This window comes from Ailuropoda melanoleuca, chromosome 2 (assembly GCF_002007445.2).
Source record: "Ailuropoda melanoleuca isolate Jingjing chromosome 2, ASM200744v2, whole genome shotgun sequence".
Lineage (NCBI taxonomy): Eukaryota > Metazoa > Chordata > Mammalia > Carnivora > Ursidae > Ailuropoda > Ailuropoda melanoleuca.
Window position 1 is genome coordinate 164,574,741 of NC_048219.1, and position 22,241 is coordinate 164,596,981.

General features: G+C 35.9%; 1 protein-coding gene across 3 annotated transcripts; it reads right to left on the bottom strand.

Moving 5' to 3' along the window:
- Window positions 1-638: 638 nt before the first annotated feature.
- Window positions 639-22,175, bottom strand: TYW5 (tRNA-yW synthesizing protein 5). Of its 3 annotated transcripts, XM_002915850.4 has the most exons (8): window positions 21,945-22,175; window positions 17,065-17,219; window positions 12,781-12,850; window positions 10,466-10,510; window positions 9,251-9,388; window positions 7,416-7,503; window positions 6,993-7,109; window positions 639-3,895 (listed from the first exon to the last, which is right to left on the bottom strand). In XM_002915850.4, the coding sequence occupies exons 1-8, from the start codon at window positions 22,020-22,022 to the stop codon at window positions 3,639-3,641; spliced, it is 948 nt and encodes a 315-aa protein (XP_002915896.1). In that variant the 5' UTR covers window positions 22,023-22,175; the 3' UTR covers window positions 639-3,638. The 3 variants fall into 3 exon arrangements, with proteins under 3 accessions (XP_002915896.1, XP_011218808.1, XP_034510810.1); XM_011220506.3 differs by lacking the exon at window positions 10,466-10,510 and having other exon boundaries at window positions 21,945-22,126; XM_034654919.1 differs by lacking the exons at window positions 9,251-9,388; window positions 10,466-10,510 and having other exon boundaries at window positions 21,945-22,126.
- Window positions 22,176-22,241: the final 66 nt, after the last annotated feature.

The following is a 22,241-nucleotide window of genomic DNA, read 5'->3' on the forward strand; positions in this document are numbered from 1 at the left end:
TAACACCAGGGATATGTGGGTGACTGCCAACATACATTAGTTCCTACACACTACGTGTGTTTTTTTTAGCACTGGAGGAGGGAGTCACGGCAGCACAGTTCCAACTGCATCCAGACCTGCATTCCAGCTTCCTGCATGTTTTTTTCTTTCCTTGTCAACTTAGATGTCTGTTGGCAACTTGAGATAGGTGAGAGAAAAGCCTCCCTATTAAGGTTCCTTCCAAATGTTCACATAGCTGCTGTTCAAAAGGATGGAAAGATACAAAATAAGCCTCGTTGACTTTATTTCCCTTTTTAAAAATATTTTGAGGGGCACCTGGGTGGCTCAGTTGGTTAAGCGACTGCCTTCAGCTCAGGTTTTGATCCTGGAGGAGTCCCGCATTTGGCTTCCAGCTCAGCGTGGAGTCTGCTTCTCCCTCTGACCCTCTCCTCTCTCATGCTCTCAAAAAAAAAAAATTTTTTTTTGAGTGACAAGTTTTAAATTAATTACTGAATTAATAGAATTCCAATGTAATTATGTGCCAAGATAAACACTGTTAATGTTCATGAAAAACTAATAGAGTCTACACATGTATTTTAGAAGAATTTTATTTTGAAAGAATGATAGAGGGGCAAAAAAAAAAAAAAAAAAAGGTCAAATAATACACAACTGCAGAGGCCAGTCTGCCCACCTAACTTGTCTAACTTCTTAGAGACAATCACTATCACTGGTTTCTTGTGTATCCCAGCAGAGATAATTCTATGCATATACAAATGCTTACTTACAGAATACCTTTGTTTTACACAAATGGCAGCATACTATAGCCATAGTTTCCAACCTTTTTCTCATTTAATTACCTTGGAAAAATTTCTTGCCAGTACTACAATACCTCTGTCTCATTCTTTGACTGCATAGTATTCCATTTTTATATTACCCTCTGCTGTCTACTTGTTCATTAATCTTATTTTGCATCCCTTTGTCTTACTTTGTATCTTTTGTCCATGTAGTATAGTGAGTTGTTTTGCTGACAGAGGAAAAAAATTCCTTTGTAAATCAGGTCAAGCCCCCAAACTGTAGCCAAAGAACAAAAAAGAGATGAGCTGCACCTAAGGGAGAAAGCATGAAGAATGATCTGGTCACAACCGTTAATTCCAGTTGTATCACGCAGCTGTGTAAGCCTGGACAATCACTTAAGCAATCTGGATTGATAAAATGATTTCTAAGATCCCTTTCAGCAGTAAAGTTCTAAGATCTGGAATTCCTGAGAAGTTGCAGCTAACACATACTGTTTAATATTTTAAGAATCAAAAACATCTCATTTGGTCTCAATCAGGTGACCAAAAAAGATAAAATACATTTAAAATAATACTTTACATTTAAAATAAACACTCTTAACATTAAAGATTATGACCAAGGAAATAATTTTAAAACTTCACTTCTAGTTTTCTAGATATTCTAATACTGCAACAAGAGCCATCTCAAATCTGAAAGCTAGCATCAGCTATCAACTGTCCTTGCCCTGAATTATCTCTTTGTATTTTTGCAGCAACCCTATAAAGTACAAGTTTAAAGATGAGGTGGATAAGCTTCATAAAAAATAAGTTATTTAAATCACCTAAGGTCATCCAGTTTGCTTCCCAAATAACTGATTAAAATGAATATTCATGGGAAGATTGTAATCTCGGTTTTACTTCCAAGTAAATGACTCTGGATATGTACTTTGCGCTGATTCTCTTACTGGTTTTTTAAAAAGAAACAAAACCAAGAAGGGTTTTATTTAAAAGCTGACTATAAGTACTGTTCAAACTAAAAGAGGTTTTGTCTTTTTTTTTCCTAACCAAAGGAAAAGGAATCATTAAAGAATTTCTTTGCTTAATGTAAGAAGTAATCAAAGATGAAAAAAAACTAATCATTAAATCTGACTAATGTAGTAATTCCTTTTCTAACAGACCATCTTTTCACTTTTTTTAACTGAGTAACTTTAATCTCTTCCTAAAGACACCTAAGAAGTTCAGAATAATTTTTTATATATTTTCCTTTCTTATTTATTATAACCTGCTTTTTAATCCTGAAATTAATCCAACTGCAAACACAGGATATGAATGGATGAATTACTTTAACAGAAAAAATTTTCTCCATAATTAAAATGCACCAACTTGAGGCACTCATTACTTTAGATGAGCACATTTGTGCTCAGTAGATGTATCTGGTCTTTCTTCAGTGACATTGCAATAGAATTACTAGGTGCAAAACAAAGAATGGCACAGATCCACATACAATGGCTCATTGTCTTCAATGATGACAACATTATTGGGATCTCTCCTGTATTTGTTCTTAAATAATTTCTCTAAAAAAGGGATAGGTGGGAAAGCATTTAGTAGGGAAAACTAACGGGGTTGAAGTTTAGCTATAAGTATAAATTAAAACAGATTTGAGTATTTTCTGACATTGAAAAACTGAAAAAAGAGGCAGGCCTGACTTACACTGAGTGCCAAGAAAAACCAGGATCAGATTAAACATGTTTTGGATGAATCACAAAACTAATAATCTGAATTATTATCATCTGATCCAACTGTTCTCAATCCTGATTATACATCAAAACAACCCATGAGGTTTACCAAATACAGATACTATACCAAACCCCAAACATACTAAATCAAAATCTATAAAGTTGGGACCTAGACATCCGCATTTTAAAAAGTTCAAAAGGGGGCGCCTGGGTAACACAGTTGGTTAGGCATCTGCCTTTGGCTCAGGTCATGATCTAGAGTCCTGGGATGGAGTCCCATGTCAGGGTCTGCTCAGCGGGGAGCCTGCTTCTTCTGCCTGCTGCTCCCCCTGCTTATACTCTCTGTCAAATAAATGAATAAAATCTTAAAAAAAATAAAAAGCTCAAAAGATAAATGTAGTAGATATTGTTGGTTGCTCACCTTTTTTCCTAATCTCAATCCTGATTTTAAAAATTATCCATGCTGTCCCCATATATACCCCATGTGCCTCAGAGGAAGAGGGTTCTAAGCTCCAGGAGACCCAACTGGCCTATGGGTTATTCCATACCCTTTTCCAGTGACTGACTCAGGGATGGACAGGTCTAAGCTACTTTTAAGTCAATGAGACCCAAGGATTTGGTAGCAAATCCTGGGAAAGCTTTTGCATATTAAGAGAAGGCCCCTGGAATCCAGCCTGACTCCTCCACTGCATGTAAATGAAGACGCACATGGCTCAAACTGCTACTGGCAATCATCCCATGACCACAAGAGTAGCCAGCCTTAGGATGATGCCAATGCTGCTGTTGAAAATGGGAGGAAAAATCCTAGAGGCTCTTGGTGACACTACTTAATCACTGGATCGAAATACTAAAGCCCATTCTATCAGCAGACTTCATGTATAATGATTCAATATATTTTATTAAGTCATTTTAAGTTGGATTTTTAGTTATTTGCATCTGAAAGCTAGAGTGGTCCCACCCATAATAATCTATATTAAATAGAAACCATATAAACAATTCATATATATTTAATCTATAAATCCGAGGTTTTTCTTTCCTATTTTAACAAAGAATGAATCTTTTAAAAAATAATTTACATGTGGTTATATTTTTCCAATATTTGAGTTGAACTGTATTTAAAAGTTTATATTCACTGCATTCACTTCATTATTTACTCAAAGTTTTTGCTATAGGCTTTATCTTGAATGTGTAAGACCATTCGCCGTGCATAGAAGTCCCTGTATTCCTCTGGTAATTCAGCCAGTGTTTTCAAAGCTCTGTCCAAAATTTGTGCAGCTCTTGATGCTGCAGTAGGATCTTTGTTTCCATAGGTATCTGTTTTATCATAGCATTCAGATGGAAGGTGCTTCCAAAAGAGATTCACTCCCACTCCAAACTCTTCAGAAATTACGTTATGGAACCATAAAGCTGGAAAAAGTTTAAAGAGAAAAAAAAGTTAAAAATAAAACCTAGAGTAAAAAAGAAAAAAAAATGTCAGTGAAATATCACAAATTGCATATAGCCAATGTAAGAAATTCTTGTAACTAGATCCCTTCGTTAGCACACTCCCAGCTTTTAACAGAATCATTTTAACTTTTATGAATTGCCAACCAATTTAAAGTGTCAATAACACAACCCTACTTTTAAAACTTTTGGAAATAGCAATATTCCCTTTTAACTTGAAAGACATAATAAAGTTATATTTGTTTTGTAGTTCTGTAATTTGGGGCTATGTTTTGTGTTACTTGTTTACACTTCCTGAGTCATACAACCACATTAAAAGTGTTTATTTTTTGTACACAGAACATTTCAATTATTTGAGGAGTATCTTTGACCTTTTCTGCCTTAGCACAGTACTTTTGTTCTCAAAGACTTCGTATTCAAGCTGCATTTGGTTTTATAACTTGCTTAAATCTGCATTCATTGTAGCCTCCTTAGTTTTATACTTATATTTGTAATGCAATTATAAATGTCTTATATTCCTTTCAGCTCCTGTACAATAAGTATATAAAACTAAAGCAAATATTTTGGTGGTGGAGAAGATGAATAAACTTTATCATATGATATAGCTAATTAATTTTTCACTTCCTCTAGAACATTTATTTCTTTGTTTTCAACTGAGTCTAAATGTTTTCAAACTATGGGGGTTATAGGAATAGGAAAGCAACATCACAATATAACCAAGATGAAATACTAGTCATGTAAACGGTGCACTGGGGTGACTCAGTCCATTAAGCGTCTGGTCTGACTTCGGCTCAAGTCATGATCTCAGGGTCCTGGGATGGAGCCCCGAGTGGGACTCCCTGCTCAGTGGCGAGTCTGCTTCTCCCTCTCCCTTTGCCCACCACCCTCCCCCTGCCAGTATTCTCTCTCAAATAAATAAAATCTTAAAATACCAGTCACGTCAAAAAATGTTTAATCTTGTGAATGGGAGAAAGTAAGATTTACAAGATGCTAAATTTTAGAAACAAACTCATTCTAAGAGTGCTCTAGGAAAAACAAAAGCTTAAAATATTTTGATTTGCAAAACTAGTTTCAAACATGGATTTAATCTTAACTATTCTTTCTTTCAGAATCTTTTTCCTTATTCAATATAACAGGAAAAAAAGCTAACCATTCTGTTAAATTTAAATGCAAAGATGGGGGTTTTGCTTTTATTTAAAAATATATGCAAATGTTAGTATTTCTGGCTCTTTTTTTTCTTAAGTTGTATACAGAATAAGAGAAAACTGCATAGCTCTTAACCATTCTCCAAAGACACAAAACCAAAAAATTTAAATAATCGCAATGGATTTAAAGACTAGTGTGCTGGGGCTCCTGGGTGGCTCAGTCATTAAGCGTCTGCCTTCGGCTCAGGACGTGATCCCGGAGTCCTGGGATCGAGCCCCGCATCAGGCTCCCTGCTCTGCTGGGAGCCTGCTTCTTCCTCTCCCACTACCCCTGCTTGTGTTCACTCTCTCACTGGCTGTCTCTCTCTCTGTCAAATAAATAAATAAAATCCTTTAAAATAAAGACTAGTGTGCTGGTTGTTTACAAAGAACATAAGAATAAGAAGTTAATGTATAAAATTTTTATAGATAATCAATGATGCTAAGGACATTGTATCAGGCCCCTCAGGGAATACAAAGATTGCCAAAACATGGTTCCTTGTCCTCAAGCAATTTATAATGTAGAACCAAATGAGATCATATTTTTATTAATACTTTTTTACTTAATTCTGTCACTGAAAAAGAGGTATTTTTTTTTAAAGATTTTATTTATTCATTTGAGAGAGAGAGCATAAGCAGAGGGAGAGGCAGAGGGAGAGGGAGAAGCAGACTCCCCGCTGAGTTGGGAGCCCGACATGGGGCTCAACCCCAGGACTCTGAGATCATGACCTGAGCTGAAGGCAGACGCTTAACCATCTGAGCCACCCAGGTGCCCTGAAAAAGAGGTATTAATGATTAAAAATATATTAACTTAAATATGAGAAATACGACTATACAAACAATTTGTTAATGCACTCCTTTAATCTTAATTATGATTTTTATAATCTTAAGGTATTCACTTTTGAATAATTACAGATGTTAATTACATCAATTACTAACAACTAATGCCTATTGTGCAAAGAAATTAAGTGACACTAATTCAGACCATAGAAAATAATGCACACAAAAGACATCACAGGTGTTGAGATTATAACAATTTGATATTTAATAAAATCTCTAATCTGTTTTGGCTTTAAAATATACTTACCATTTCTTGGTAAATACTTAAGTGACATAGTTCTAAAATATGCAAATATTTTATTATTTTTTTAAAGATTTACTTATTTCTTTTAGAGAGATGAGGGGGAGGGACAGAGAGAGAGGGAGAGAGTCTTTTTTTTTTTTTTTTTAAAGATTTTATTTATTTATTCAACAGAGATAGAGACAGCCAGTGAGAGGGGGAACACAAGCAGGGGGAGAGGGAGAGGAAGAAGCAGGCTCATAGCGGAGGAGCCTGATGTGGGGCTCGATCCCATAACGCCGGGATCACGCCCTGAGCCAAAGGCAGACGCTTAACCGCTGTGCCACCCAGGCGCCCCGAGAGGGAGAGAGTCTTACGCAGACTCTGCACTGAGTGCGGAGCCCAACGTGGGGCACAATCTCTCAACCCTGAAATCAGGACCTGAACCAAACAAGAGTTGGGCGCTTAGCCCACTGTGCCACCCAGGTGTCCCAATATGCAAATATTTTAGAAATGATTAAAAAGAACAATCAGGTATAATCCTTTCCCAGATATAAAGTATCTTGTTTGATGTCATTTTAATAAGAGTATAATGGTATATTTATAGATTGCCTTTGAAAAGCAAGACTGTTAATTTTATAAGAATTTGCTTAAGCATACTTTAAACACACATACACAGTTGTATATAAAAATCAACTTGTATAGAATAGAATGCATATAACAAATATACTTTTGTACTAAAAAAAAATCATGTAATGGATGAGTGACAGAGTACAGATTTTATAAACAGCAAATGAATGAAGTCTAGAAATCTTACCAGGAATGAATAATACATCTCCAGCTTTAAGGGAACATTCATACCTTCTAGCCTTGGAAAACAGCGGATATTTAGCTAAGTCTGGGTTATCTATATCCAGTACTTCTGATTTAGTACCTGAAAAGTTCCAAAAAGGATAATATAGATTAAGCGAAGTTAGCATTTCTAAAAAGATAATCACAAATATAAACCTGAAAATTTATTCTTTTCTGTATAATTATTTATTGTATCCACACTGTAATAAGAATTACTATTCTCCTGAAACCTAAGACAATTTTCAATGATCCACCCTTTTTGACTATTGACATGCCTATAATATAATTAAGAGAATCTGAAAATTTCATTGTTCATACAGCCTATCATTACATATATACATGTGGAAAACACAAATACATCATAATTATAAACTTAAAAAAAAAGTACCTGATAAATATAAATACTGGGCATCTCGAGGACTGAATAGTACAACACGCTTTTTTCCCGTCACTTGTATTAAGAAGTTATCCATTACCTGAAGGCCAATAAGAACTTATGGATAAGCAATATCTAAAATTTAAATAAACAACCAATGGTATATTCCAAACAGTTGAAGGTAAATCCTATCCTTCAGTAGGACTTGACTCACATTATCTAAAACACTTACAGTAATACTCTAATCTAACAATGCAAACATTTCTATTTAAATACAACTGTGCCTCTATTAAAGATATTCCTGCAGCACTGCCTTAAAATGGGAAGGACTGGCAAACCATTAGGGCAAATTAGGCAATTTGCCCTTGCCCCACCATTCTGACAGGGAGGGTAGTGACGACACCTATTTGAGGCTCTCCTTGGTTAGTACTTACTTATCTGTCAAGGAATGTTACACAGCCAACATCAGGCAACAGATTGAAAGCACAGAAAAATTAAGTGCTGGGAAAACACAAGGTACTGCTGTAATCAACCATCGCTAAATTCTTTTAATACATATGGCCAACCATACTTTAGCTTTACAGGCATCTTGATTTCCAAATTATTTCTATAGGATTATAACCTGGCAAATTCTCTTGATGTACTTATTAATGGAGTAATCTTTACTATTTCTGCATATACAAGGGTACGCTTTGTGGAAAATGTTAAAAGGCAGAGCTATGTAATTCTCAGCCAAGGAATTAAAATATATACTAAGCGAAATATATTCATAATTATTTACATATCGCTTCTACCTAAGCATCTTTCCTTTCATTATTAACACTTTTCTTATGTAAACTTTATATAACAAGCATTCCTTTGACTTATTCTTAATGTAAGAAAATCTGTATAGAATTCTATTATAAATCTAGACAAAAGTGATACTAGTTAAAATTTAAAAGTCACATAATACAATTAAAAATATATTTAAGTTACCACATCATTCTTTCACATCATTTATGCAAAACCTTTAAAAAATATGCTAATAATTTATGTCTTTCTCATTTAATTAGTTATGATGTTAAAATTCTCCCAAGGGGCCCTCAGCTGAATTATAACACTTATAAAACTTAATATAGCTTGATTCAGAGCTTTTTAAAAAATTATTTTATCTTTAGAAGCCCATTAAGGTATTGCTTTAGCTTCCTAAATTTATCCACCTGACACCAAACCATACACAATACTATACTTTTAATGTGTTTAAAATATTTATATGCATATATTTAAGCAAGTATAATTATAATATCATAGAGTAAATGATCAGGGACAATATTCTATACATCTTGCTGCTCAACAAATACAGTGGACATTTCACATTCTCAAGGGATGTATAATCTAAGACCTTCAGAAATCCCTAAATTCTTAAAACTGGAAATGGCTCTCCAGAAACTTCTGCCTTCCTCTTGAATAACAGTTCCATCTAGTCATGTGTATCATTTCCCCATCCTCATTGTCACAACCTTATTGCTTTTTCCACTTGTACAACTTTACCCCTCACCTAGTGGCCATTTTTCACATATTAAAAAACCACTTCATAAAACTTAACACAAACACACAAAATATAATGAATCAAGAACACCACCACAGAGAAATGCAAATGTGAGAAACTAACTAGGCTATAGCATTAGTTAAATAATTTATTCCCGTATCACCAACTTGCAGAGCACCTGTTTTCAAATCTCAGTGTTTCAGCAAATTATGTCTCCAAGATCCTTACAGTAGTCTACAGAAAATTGAAACTGTAAATGTTATGTCTGTAAGTGCTAAATATCTACTGTAGCTTCAGATTTCTCATTTATGTAGCATACATCATAGTGGGTCCAAAGTTGTAATCCTGGTGAACTAATTCGAAAAACACTGGAAAAGAACTGCTCCTCTCTGAAAAATTTTGGAAACTTGATATCTCCTTCCAGTAAAGGAAACTGCTTTCTGATATCTGCAACATCCTGCATTGAGAGAAACATGGTAAGAATTTTAATAATAAATGCAATATTTGTGTAATGCTTGTTTTACCTCACAGGCTGCCATCAGAGCCCATGATACTAAGGAGGAATGGGGTAAAACTCTGTTCCTTGCTTTAAAATACTAGTAAGTGACTACAGTCAACACATGATCTTTCAAATGAAAGAGTAACAGACTATGTAACAGACTGCAGATTCAACAGTATCAGTACAGTTAATCTTAATATGCTTCATTAATAGGTTCTTCCTATTTAGACAACAATCACACAATTGCCATCTACCCCAATAATGAGTATTTAAAATTTAGGAGTTAACAATTTGAACTTTATCAACTACATAAAACCTGTGGGTTTACCAAGGAAAGAGACTAAAAGAAGTCCAGAACTAAATGGGGACAGAAAAGGAAAAAACAGAATCCTACTTGATCATTTTAGGGAACATTCCTTAACAATGCAGCCATATTAATTTGACTCTGAATACATGTCAAAGCTTATATTAGTGAATTATTCAATATTTTAATAATTATTTTAGATTATATTTTATTAGCTGAATGGCCATCTGTAAAATATAGTAGAAAGGATTTTTTAATTGTGTAGAGATTAGAGGAGATGATTTTAAACACTAAGATACTATGGTCCTACTTAAAAACTAATCAAATTTTAATAATTTTACTTCTTTTTTTTCTTTTAAAGATTCATTTATTTATTTTAGAGAGAGAGAGAGAGAGAGAGCACATGCATGCAAGCAGGGGAGAGGCAGAAAAGAGAGAGAAAATCCTCAAGCAGACTCCCTGCTAAGTGCAGAGCCTGACTCAGGGCTTGACCCCAGGGCCCTGAGTTCATAACCTGAGCTGAAATCAAGAGTTGGCCACTCAGCCGACTGAGCAATCCAGGCACCCCTAATAATTTTACTTCTTATTCAAGGGCAGAAATCATTGAGAAAAGAATGGGAAAAAGATGAAACAGGTCATATGTCATGCAATAAGTATAAAAACTACAGTGCCAGTTTAAATACATACATCCATTAGGTTTTAAGTCTTTGTTTTACATTCAGAATTCTTACCTTTCTAGGGTCCTCCCCAAGTGACCGTAAGTAGTACTTCTCATCCTTAAATGCCCCAAAGAAAAGTAACAAAAATATTCATGTAAAAATAACAGAAAGTAAAGATGGAAGGAAATGAGTTTTAAAATCTAACCTAGTTGTTTTGAAACAGTTCTATTTTCTTACCCTTTCTAGTAATGCTCTCTGGTGGCCATATGAAGAAATGTCTTTATAGGCTGCTTGTAATAATGACTGGATTCATAAAATATGTAAGTATGAAAGGCAACACATATCTATTATACCTAAAACACAATGCTTAATTTAGGCTTTAAATTATTTAGACTCTTTACAATAAGAAGACTTAAAAGAATTCTCATTTGTATAACACACATGATCTCAAGGTATTGCTGAGGCCAATAACAAACTTCTTAATATAATGCAAACGTAGAATAGAAGATAAATGCAATAATTATACTCTCAGTAATACACTTCTTAAACATCTGGAACACTGCATTTTATAAAGTTAAGCCTACCACTGGCCATATAAATTCTCAAGCCAAATCCTTTAGAGTCAGTTCATGTATGAATTAGAAATATGTCATTTAAAAAAAAAAGTGTCATTTCAGAGTAGTAAATTTATGCTCATACTTTAAAAAAGTGACAATTACCCTTCATTGAGTAGCTGTAAGAGGGAACTGTTTGAATTATAAAACACTACTGTTGCCTGACTTTCCTCTAAGAATGAGAGAACTAAGATACTGGGTCAAGCACAAGGGCAATCCAACTCAAGAATTCTGCCTCTTTTTTACCTGAACAAAATTCAAAAATCCATGTTATTTACCTTAACAAAATATTATAAATCTATGACCAAAAATTTAACTCTACTCTCAGATTCAATGTTTTTATATTTTTAAGTAGTACCAGATAATTTCTATAAATTTATTATGGCTAAATAGGTTTCAAAGTATGTTCTTCAAAATCCTAAGGGTTTTCTACCAATTCTAATGTTTCAGGATTGGGAAAAAATTCATGGGGCAGACACAGAGGTGCACTGCTCAGAACCCCTTCAAGAAAGAACTTGTTGCTAGCTGCAAAGAGCGTGATTAACTTACGGATGCCAATTATTAATTCTTTCAGGTCCACCTCAGCCTTTTAAGGTCATGCTCTTCTTGGGGTAGGCCAAACCAATGACTGAGCAAGATGGTAAAAGGCCTAGACATCGCCACCCACACAGCACTCCTCTAATAGGCGGTCTTTGCTCAGGAGTTCCACAGTGAGCTGGCAGAGTCCCTCAGTTCTAGGTCACTGTCTGATGGCTTCCCCCTACCCAATCCTCGCCTTTCCTTTCAGACCTGCAGAGTTTGGAGGGATCCTGGTGGTAATCTGGTGTAATCACTCACTACCTGTTGAGACAACTGTGAGCAGGCAGCACCTGTCACTACCAAACTGGCCACCAGCCCAGCTGGCTCAAATGCAGATAGCAGCTTTATTCAAAGCTTAAAAAGCAGTTTATTTTTAAAATGTGCTTTAGAGATAACAGTGAATTTTTAAAAAATGTATTTATATATAAGCCTCAGTGCTTTATCTCAAGATATTTAAATTGAATTATTTAAAACTGGATTATAATGTAAATAAGTAGAATTCTTCTGCATTTAATCCTGAACAAATGTTATAGCAAATACAACAGAAATCACACTGATAATAACAATAATAAAATACAGAAATAGTCTAACAGTCAATAAGATATGAAAATAAAGTTCTCCTTCAGCATTTGAACTTTGCCTATCAGGCCAAAGCATTTTCTTTCTTTCTTTCTTTTCTTTTTTTTTTTTTTTTACAGAGAGAGAGAGAGAGAGAGCACAAGCAGGGGGCAGAGGGCGAGGGAGAAGCAGGCTCCTTGCTGAGCAGAACCCTGGGATCATGACCTGAGCCGAAGGCAGCTGCTTAACCAACTGAGCCACCCAGGCGCCCCAGACCAAAGCATTTTCAAAGAAAGTATTATTAATTGCTAACATTTAGGGAGTAGTTTCTACATGTCAGGAATTGTGCTAAGTACTCTACAGATTTTATTTAGTTAACTGCACAAAAACCTTATCAAATAGGTACTATTATTGTTCCTATTTTATAGTGAGTATACCGAGGCACAGAAAAATAATTTGGCCAAGGTTTGAGCTAATAAATAGCAAAACTAGGTCTATTGGCATACACAACCAAACCTTAAAAACAGCCATCAGAGAAGGCTACAGCTCTTGTATATCTAATATTCTCGTATAAGAAAATCCACCTAGTATATACATATTAATGCTTTCTAAAGAAAGTATGTTCAAAGCAGTTACCTCTGAAATAAAGAATTCTTCATGCTTTTCTTCAGCTGCCCTCTGAACCAACTTATCAAAAGGTAAAGTTCTGAAATAAAGACAAAGAAGCCTTGGACTCAATGAATCAACTAGTAATACCCTTATCACTATATATATAGGCTTGTTGGAGTTGTATATGCTCTTCTGTTTTATAATAGCCATAATTTTATTATAATCTATTATGTGGAATTCTAAATTTTCAAAATTCATTTAGCAGTGTGCTTATTTGCCCTAGACTGTCTAAAATTATGATTTCAAAAACTAAATTTTTAAATCTATGGGACAGATGAATGCTTATGTCAATACCCTCCTATTCCAAGTTACTGTTAGAAAAATGTTTCTATGGTATCTGGTTACCTTCGGATATACACAAACTTTCAAATGTGCTACTTCAAGTGTCAGAGGAAAATAAGTCTTGCGACTGAGGAATGGGAAAAACTACTAAGTGCTACTTTGGAAGAAATAGTAGGCAAATGGTCCAGTAAGATCCTGTCCTTCACTCTCTCACTGATCTTCCTGCCTTTTGGCACTACCACAGAAAACAGAAGCCCACAACACTGCTCTCAATCTCTTCACCACTCTGTCATTTTAAGGCTTCTGAGGAATACCTCAAGGAGAATTCAGGGAAGTGACCATGTTTCATTCTTCTTCAATATTTCTGTTCAAATGGCTGTCTCCTTCCCTTGTTATAAACAGGGCTGAACATCACAGAAGCAGTTCATTTCCTTTTATCTCACTCTTGAGCCTGGAGGGCTACCATTTCTCTGGATCCTATCCTGTCCCTTCACCATTCTGGAAGCAAAAGTACTGACCCCTACATGAAGATGATAACAGTAAAATCAAGACAATGAAGTCCTCAAAAGCATCTGGGTCAAAAGCCTCTCACCCCAACCTCCACACCTCTGACTAAGAGTAGTAGTCTTTTCTCTCTCTCTTTTTTTCTTCTAGTCTTTTCACTCTTACCACTAAATATCTTTCCACTTGAAATCTGTACTGAGGGAGCGGAGAAAAAGGATTAGCAAAAACCCTTTCTCCTTCTCTATAAGATGACGACCTTGGGCTTACCTTTTCCTAGCAATGTTTTTGTAGAAACATAATGAGTTAAGATAAATGTGGAATGTCACCTATGATATCAGTTAACATTGTTTATTGTAAAAATGACCCTTGATTGATGAACTATGTCTGAACTAAAAGGCTGATGAGTGGATTATATCCATTTGTTAAGAAACAAAAGATACGGCCACCCACTCTTGTAATTGAGTTTGTCCCTTGGAGGAACCTAGAAACTAAATTCATGGGCCATTTCATGTCACTGGTTTTTGTCGATTATGTGGCTTAATTTAGCTAAGGTGTTTCTGTACCCATCTTTATAGTCTTATTCCCTTGCAATTAAGCTGTCACTCGGTGAACCAAAAAAAACGGCTCCTGGATTGGTATAAGGACTTCCACTGATACTTTACGGCTAGAATGTGGTTTCCTGCCTTGTATCCTTTGGTAAAGCTAAGTGAATCTGATGCCAGATTATGGACTGTGGGTGTGAATGTCAATCTGAACTTGAGGACATTGCTGATGATTATGTGTAAGAGTGAGCACTGCAAGAGAGAAGACAGGAGTCTGCCATCTGCTCAGACCAATTTGCTACTACAGTTTCTAGTTAATTACATCAACAAATTTACTTGGCATCTTCCTATGCAATGTTTTCCATCTCTGACCTCACCATATACCCTTCATTCCTACCAAAGCAACTTTGAAGAGTTTGGGGAAATTACAGAAGCCTCTCAGGTCTAGGGCTACCCCTGTAATTGGTGGTGTTCAGGCTTATCTTTTTACTAGGGAAAACTCAGAAGTGTTTCAAGACCTCTATAAGAACAGGGCAGATAGAGTAACTCAACCCAGAGAAGCAGAACTTGGGTGCTCTCAGCAATCTTTTTCCTTAGGTAGTGGTGCCTGTCAGAGTTTCTGAAGAAGCAAAGCTTAAAGGGGGGAAACAGGTATGAATTAGGAAGTCTCTTAGACTCGAGGTTTTATCTACCCTACGCGTGTTTCAAAAAGAAGGGCATCTGCTATTTAAGTTCCATCTATCTGGACTGGTAATCACATCAGTAAGGGAGGTAATATCAAAGAGGGGTTAGGATCATGGGTTCCGTGGAGTCAAGCAAATTTGGGTACAAATTTGGTTCCATTATTTCAAGCTATATGATCCTGGGTAAGTTACTTAATGTTTTTAAGCCTCCATTTTCTCAACTGTTTAATTACTGAAAACAAAACAAAAACTACCTCACAGACTGTTTCTAAATTAAATGACTAACATAATCTAGGATGCATGGCACAGTACTTGATATATAGTAAGTGCCCAGTAAAGGATAAATGGTGGGGTTAACAATGATAATGTACCCTTCAGCAGCATGAAAGCAGTTACCAACATTAAGAAAAAGAAAAAAAAATCTTCACTGTCCTGTTCCCCATTTGCAAAGACTGCTTTGGGAACTCAAGATCAGGATTAATAAAAGTATAATAAATAATAAGAGCAGGGTGATAACAGGAATTAGATGATATGATAGACAGAAGCAGTTAAATAAAGCTTATATGAGTCAGACTGATTTAGTTCTTTAACTCTATGACCAGAAGAATACCGACAGTAATCTTTCACCACACAATACTCCTCTCGCTCACAGTACCCTGGTTCTGGAAGAACAATGAGAGCCAGCAAGAAGAAAGAAGTAAAGCTGAGACCTGGAAATGTATTGCTCTTCAAATATTTAATAAGCAGAAATGCAACCTTAAACTGAAGTGATAACAATGATGTATGTCTGTACAATTTCTTCCTTCCTAGACTCTTTCTGACCCAGATGCCTCCCTTCTTTCCTACTCCCTGGTAACTGCCAAAAATGATTAAATCTATTTTTTTTCTTGCACTAAGAAAATAATCTTGCAACTCTTTAGTAGCTTTAGTGAAAGGCTTGGAGAAAGATGGGATAGGAACTATTACATAATGTATGTGATTCAAAAACAAGTTTTGAAAAGTTTATGGAACATGACAAAACAGCAAAGCAACTCAAGATGAAGTTTCAATACCCATTTGTTATGGCTTTGGACTCTCTGGAAAATAAACATCATTAACTGCCAGCTTAAAAATGTTCATCATTCCAGCACTTTCTTCCACCTTTTTGATTTAATAAAAAATGAAAAGTTCTTACACTTAGAAAAACTTACAGCAATTAAATTCAATTCACGGCCTATTAAAAATCAAAACTATAACGGTGAATATTCAAAGGATCAAAAACTAAGAAATGCTTTGGCAAGCTGCTATATGAGCTTGGAAAACTCTAATGAGAAAGGAATGGCTCTGGACATTACAAGCTCTGTTTAACTCATCTCTATCTGGAAGGAACAGTGAGAACCACCTTTCTTTAAAAATCAATCTTTTGTGAACTACACGGTTTTTCAATAGACTGAATTTGTTGGAAACTGCACGTGCTCAGAATATAAAAATTTGCTTTTTAATATTTTTAATGAAACATGGGAATAAATAACATATTACATCTATAAGATCGCAACATTTAAAACTTTCAAGTTTGGACATTCAGCAGCTTTTAACTATCTTACTTACTTTTAAGACATCCCAAAACATAAAACAACCACCACAAGGGAAATTAAAAGTATTTAAGTTATTTTGCCAAAAGAGAAAATTTTGTAGGATTTTTTTAAAACTATCCAAGTTGATGAAAAACTATACCAATCATAGCAACTACCTATTCTTTATTTCTGGAGAGAGCAGAAAAAGAAAACACGGGCTTATGCTTCTGTAACAATTCGGAATTAGAAAATTTTCTAAAAATAAAAGCATTAAAAATCAAAATAGGTTATGAAGGAAAACTTTAGAATTCATTACTCTAGATAACAATTACTAATGAGGTAGGATCAATTAATTAATGAAGCACTGAATGAGTATGGCACTGCCAACGTTAGAGGTACTCTTAACTCCAGTTACAGAAATCCAGTTCCTTCCATAGCTCCGAAAGGTATCAGGCGTATACCCTATTTGGAAAAAATGGTCTTTGAAAATGTCTTTATATAATTGTGTAAACTCAGAATTCTTGTCTTTTAAAAGCTATTCTTTAAAAATTAGCAAGCTATTCCATGACTATGTCAAAGCAGCCAAAAGATGTAATGCCATATGGTCTTTGTATAATAACACAAAAATATTTTCAAGGTTTAAAATAAGTTATTTGTAGTCCCAGAGTAAACCACAGAACTAAATACCTATATACAAAGTTCTTACTAATGAAGTCCATCTGGGCAACTGCAGCAACATGAATCTTTACTTCTTTTCTCCCTCCAACTTGGCTCAGGTAATCCACTGTCCATTTGCTTGTACATGCCCCCAAATCAATTCCCTCCAACACTAGGGGTTTTCTCTGTAAGTGGGGAAAAATATACAACAGAAAATTAGGGAAAATAAAAAATAATATCAGGAGTTATATTTGGCAATAGAAGGACAATTAAATGATTCTTATTCCTAAAATGCTCAAACTCAAACCTTTTGACAATTCATGCTACAAAGCAGGAAGAGCAACAATGTAATATACTTAGAACAAAATTTTAACATTAAGAAAACAAAACCAAATAAAACAGCAGTACCATCACTAGCTGAGAACAAGAAAGCTGAACATTATTCAAAGCATTTTCAGGGTGCCTAGGTGGCTCAGTCAGCTGAGCATCCAACTAGTGATTTCAGCTCAGGTCATGATCTCATGGGTCATGGGATCAAGCCCCACATCTGGGCTCAAGTGCTCCGCAGGGAGTCTGCTCAAGATTCTCTCTCTTCCTCTGCCCTCCCTGACCTCACTCACACTTGCTCTCTCTCTGTCTCTCTCAAATAGACAGAAAGAAAGAGAGAGAGAGAGAGAGAGAGAGAGAGAGAGAGATAAATCTTTTTAAAATAAAGGCATTTTCACAAGTATTATTTATGACAAAAATATAAATGATTCAAATTTGTATTTTACAGTCAAATATTGTTCATAACTTTTTATTTCGATACTATTTCAAACCTGTGGAAATGTTGCAAGAACAAAGAACTCCCATATACGCTTTACTCTGATTCACCAACAGTTAATTTAACATTTGCCCCATTTATCATTTGCTCTCACTCTATGTGTGTGTAGAGAGGAACATATTATTAAAAATAATTAAATTTTTTCTTAACTACTTCAAGGTAAGTTGCTGACATCATACTCCTTTATCTCCAAAAACTGGAGTTTATTTCCTGAGAACAAAGACATCTTCTTATATAGCCACAGAATTATCAAAACTACATTTAACACTGATATACTACTACTACTTCACAGTCCATATCCAAATTTTGCTAACTGTCCTAATAATATCCCTTATAGTTGCTTTTTGTTTTTTTCCTACTTCTGAGATGCCACATTGCATTTAGTTGCCATGTCTCTTAATCTGGAACAGTTCCTCAGCCTTTTCCTTCCATGATCTTGACATTTTTCAATAGTACAGGCCAGTTATTTTGTAGGATGCCCTTCAATTTCAGTTTATCTGATGTTTTTTCATGATTAGATTCAGGTTATGCATTTTTAGAAGGAATGTACCAAAGAAGCAATGTTGTGTCCTCAGTGCAACACATCAGGTAGCACATGATATCTTGCCCTATTATTTGTGATGTTAATTTTGATCAACTGGTAATTCCTGCCTGAATTAAGTATTGCTATGATGAATGCAAAAATTATTATTTTTAAAAACTCCATCATCTTCTACATTAGTTGGCTTTCTAATGTCAAAATGAGCTTATTTATTTATTTATCTCCATCTATTAATTTTATTCACTTGGTTATAATCTACTGATGTGATTGTGATGCTCAAACTTTCTTAGATTTGGCCAGTAGGACCCAAATTAAGCTGGCTCTTGTGACTTTTTGCCTGAACACTTCCTTACTTTATAGCACAAAAACACAATCCAGAATCCTTTTATACTCTTTCCATCCCAGACCTAGTCATTTCTTCAAGCAGCTCTGGTTTCTTTTAAAGGGAATGCTACTTAGAAACCATGATCTGGGTGTTAGATGTATTCATTGGTATTGGGGTCTCATTACTTCTAGGCCTTCTTAGTGGACAGAGCTAAGAAATATGTGGAAGTCTGTGTATATTCATTCTCCCTTTTCCCAAGTATGCGCATGTGTGCACACCCCCACCCACATATGTATATACCATATCTATTTCTCTCTCCCTCCAAGCATTCATACATACATACCACACACACACACACACACACACACACACACACACACACACACTTAATGGATGTATGTATGAACGAACCATAATACCTCTAATACTGATACCTCAATTCCGATCTTATAATACAAGACTCATTTTAATTTTTGTTTATATATTTGTAACTCCTTTCTCTTAACAATGAGAAACCTTGCCCCATCATCCTCAATGTTTAATCAGTTGCATAAATTCACAGTAAGTACTTTCACAATTGCTAAGTCACATCACTATAAAACAAGTCTGTTCACTAGAATTCAGTATTTGTTTACAGTTCTTGTCTTTAGACTGAGGACATACCATATGTACTATGTTCAAAAGTGAGTTACTTATCTTCCTCCCCCTTGCTTATTATTTTTTTATATTCTATATTTGAGTTTTGGGTTTTTTATTCATCCTCATCCTTGTTAATTTTATTATTACTATTACTTTAGAATGTAAAACATTAATGTGCTCCCCAAAGTCAAAACTATACCAAAAGGTCACCCCAGCCACATTCTTTCACCTCATACTCACTCATCCCCTATAGATAACCAGTCTCATTTCTGGCTTATCATTCTTGTTTTTTTTCTTTTCTTTCTTTTTTTTCAAAGAGACCAAAAACATATATATTTCTTTATTTCCCTTTCTTTTTTTCACAAAAAGGTGGCATGTTATGTATTTTCTTTTGTAATTTGATTTTTTTTAATTTAAAAATATACCCTGGAAATCACTGCTATCAGTTCAGGTTATCTCCCTCACTCTTTTTCACAGTTTTGTACACCATAGTGTAAATGAGCAATTTAATCAATCACTCTCCTATGCATAGTTTTTTTAGGTTATCTGCAATAATCCTCAAAGTAAACTCCTAAAAGAGGGACTGCTGGATCATAAAGTAAACATATATAGTTTTGTTAGATATGCCAAATTCCCCTCCACAAGGGTTGTACCACTTGGCATAAAGTGTGAGAGTGCAAGTTCCATCACAGCCTCACCAAGAGTATCATTAAAAATCAGCCTTCTAATTTTTTGCCAATGATAGATAAGAAACGGCATATCAGTGTGGCTTGAAGTTCTGAGTAAAGCTGAACATCTTTTTATGTTGAGAGGCCATTTTATCTTTATTTATTTATTTTGGTCAACTGCTCACATTTTATCAGACTTTTGGCCTTTCACACCCCAGCCCTTTAGTTTTTAAAAGTTTTTAAATACATGGGCTTTTATGGCCCTTTTATGAAACGTGTTGCCAATATTTTTTCCCAGCTTGTATTTTATGCATTCAAATTTTAATTTTTTACTATATCTGAATTTTCAGTCATAGTTAGAAAGCCCTTCCACAGACCTACATTATAGAGGAATCTACCCACTAGTACTGTGTAGTTTCATTTTTTTATATTTGCGTCTCTGATCCATTTAGAGATTACTCTTGTGTATGGTTTCAGATATAAATCTAATTTATCATTTTTTAAAAATGATCCAGTTTTTTAAAACTATCCAGTTGCCCCAGCACCATTTAACAGTTCCTTTGCCCTAGTGATTCTTAACATGTCATGTTCATCACATACTGAATCTCCATATAAATGGAAATTTCTGGATATATGTAGATCTCCAGGCTTTTGGTTCTATTTCTCTGGTCTATCTATTCATGCACCCATATCACACTGTTAATTATTAAAACATGTTAAAAATATGAAGACTATGCCCCCTTGTAGATATTCTTTAGTGTGTCCAAGTAGAAAGATCTTGTTTTCCAATTTCATTAATTTCTAATTTTATTACACTGTGACCAGAGTGTTGTTTGCAATTTTCCAGTTTATGAAACTTAGTGATGCGTTCTCTGTGACATATTATATATCTTGCCTGGGAAGATTACATTATAAAATACCTTTTGCCATGCATCTTACAAAGCATTTCCACATACAACACTGGATCTCCACCATGGTGCCCTGCAAACATCTTATACTAACACATCCTGAGGTGGGGGTGGGGAGGGCAACAACAAACCATCCAGCACTAGACCCCAAAATAAATGAAAGCTTAGATCCTCTCTGTAGGTTGCTTACTCCTAAAAGAAAAAATTTCATTCCTGCTTTTTTAATACTGAGAACTGTAGCTCTATGACCACTTGTAAATATCAAGAAAAACTGTGGGGAAACAGGAGTTCAACCTTAAGCATACTAACTATAACCTTGTGGATTATTTTTTTCTTTAAATATCTGTTGGGCTCTTTAGTCTCAGTTTCTCTGAAGTATGGGTTCCCTTACAAAGCACTGCAAGTAAAAATACTTCTCTTTAATATTTTCCTCTTTTCTCTTAAAGAACTAAGGTTCGAATTACACATGTAAGAGCTTCCAATGTCTGAACTAGAACCCAGGTTAGTTAGAATCCAAGACCGGTGGAAGTTTCCTGAAGGATTCCCATTGCTTCCCCTCTGGCTCAGTGCAGTGAAAAATTGCTCTTCTGAATCCAGTAACTCGAGCAGACCAGGCACCTTACGCGCCACCAGTGGGGCGGTGAAACCTCCTCTAAACTAGGAAACCCGATGCAAGATGGGGTGGGGGTGGGAAAGCCCCCATTCGTTGCCATGGTAACGGAAGAAGGCCGTATAAGAGAGTCCCAGAAAGGCCACTCTTCGCAGCGAGCAGTGCTTACTAGGCAAGCCGTTTCTCGCACTCAGCCCTCCGCTGTCATCCTGCTCCCCAAACGTGAAGCTGTTCTCTCTGGAAAACTTAGCAGATGATCCATTCCACATTCCCCATGAGCCCTCTCCCCTAGCCAGAGAGCCAACCAACCATCTCCAGCCGCCCGCTGCCTCCTCCCCATACCCTGGGTCTCAAGAAACTAGTTCGGAGCCGCCCAAGTGGTAGAGAGGGCCTCACCTGCGGGTACAGGTGCTGCATGAACCGTTCCTGCGAAACGCCCTCAAGCCGGGGTACCGGGAGACACTGCCAGGCCATGAGTGCTCACGCCCGTCCTCTCCCAAGTCCTGGAAACCCTGGCCTGACACCTTCCTCAGTATGCCATCCGCCCGGAAACACGAGCCGGAGAGAAAAGGTCCGCGGCACCGGCGGACTCGCAAGCGCGGCTGGTGGGAGAGCTGGGCCCGGGCCTAAAAGGCCTCTACGTGAGCTGCGTGCTGGAGAGGCCGAATGGGGCCGACTGACCAGAGGTGGCAG

Bases quoted from the DNA above. Each gene is read 5' to 3' on its own strand.
- TYW5 (XM_002915850.4), bottom strand. From the start codon at position 22,022: ATGGCCTGGCAGTGTCTCCCGGTACCCCGGCTTGAGGGCGTTTCGCAG. The intron at 17,220-21,944 runs GTGAGGCCCTCT...CCCCACTTACAG, and splicing joins TGCAGCACCTGTACCCGCAG to AGAAAACCCCTAGTGTTGGA. The intron at 3,896-6,992 runs GTAAGATTTCTA...AACTTTTTCCAG, and splicing joins AGATGTATTATTCATTCCTG to CTTTATGGTTCCATAACGTA.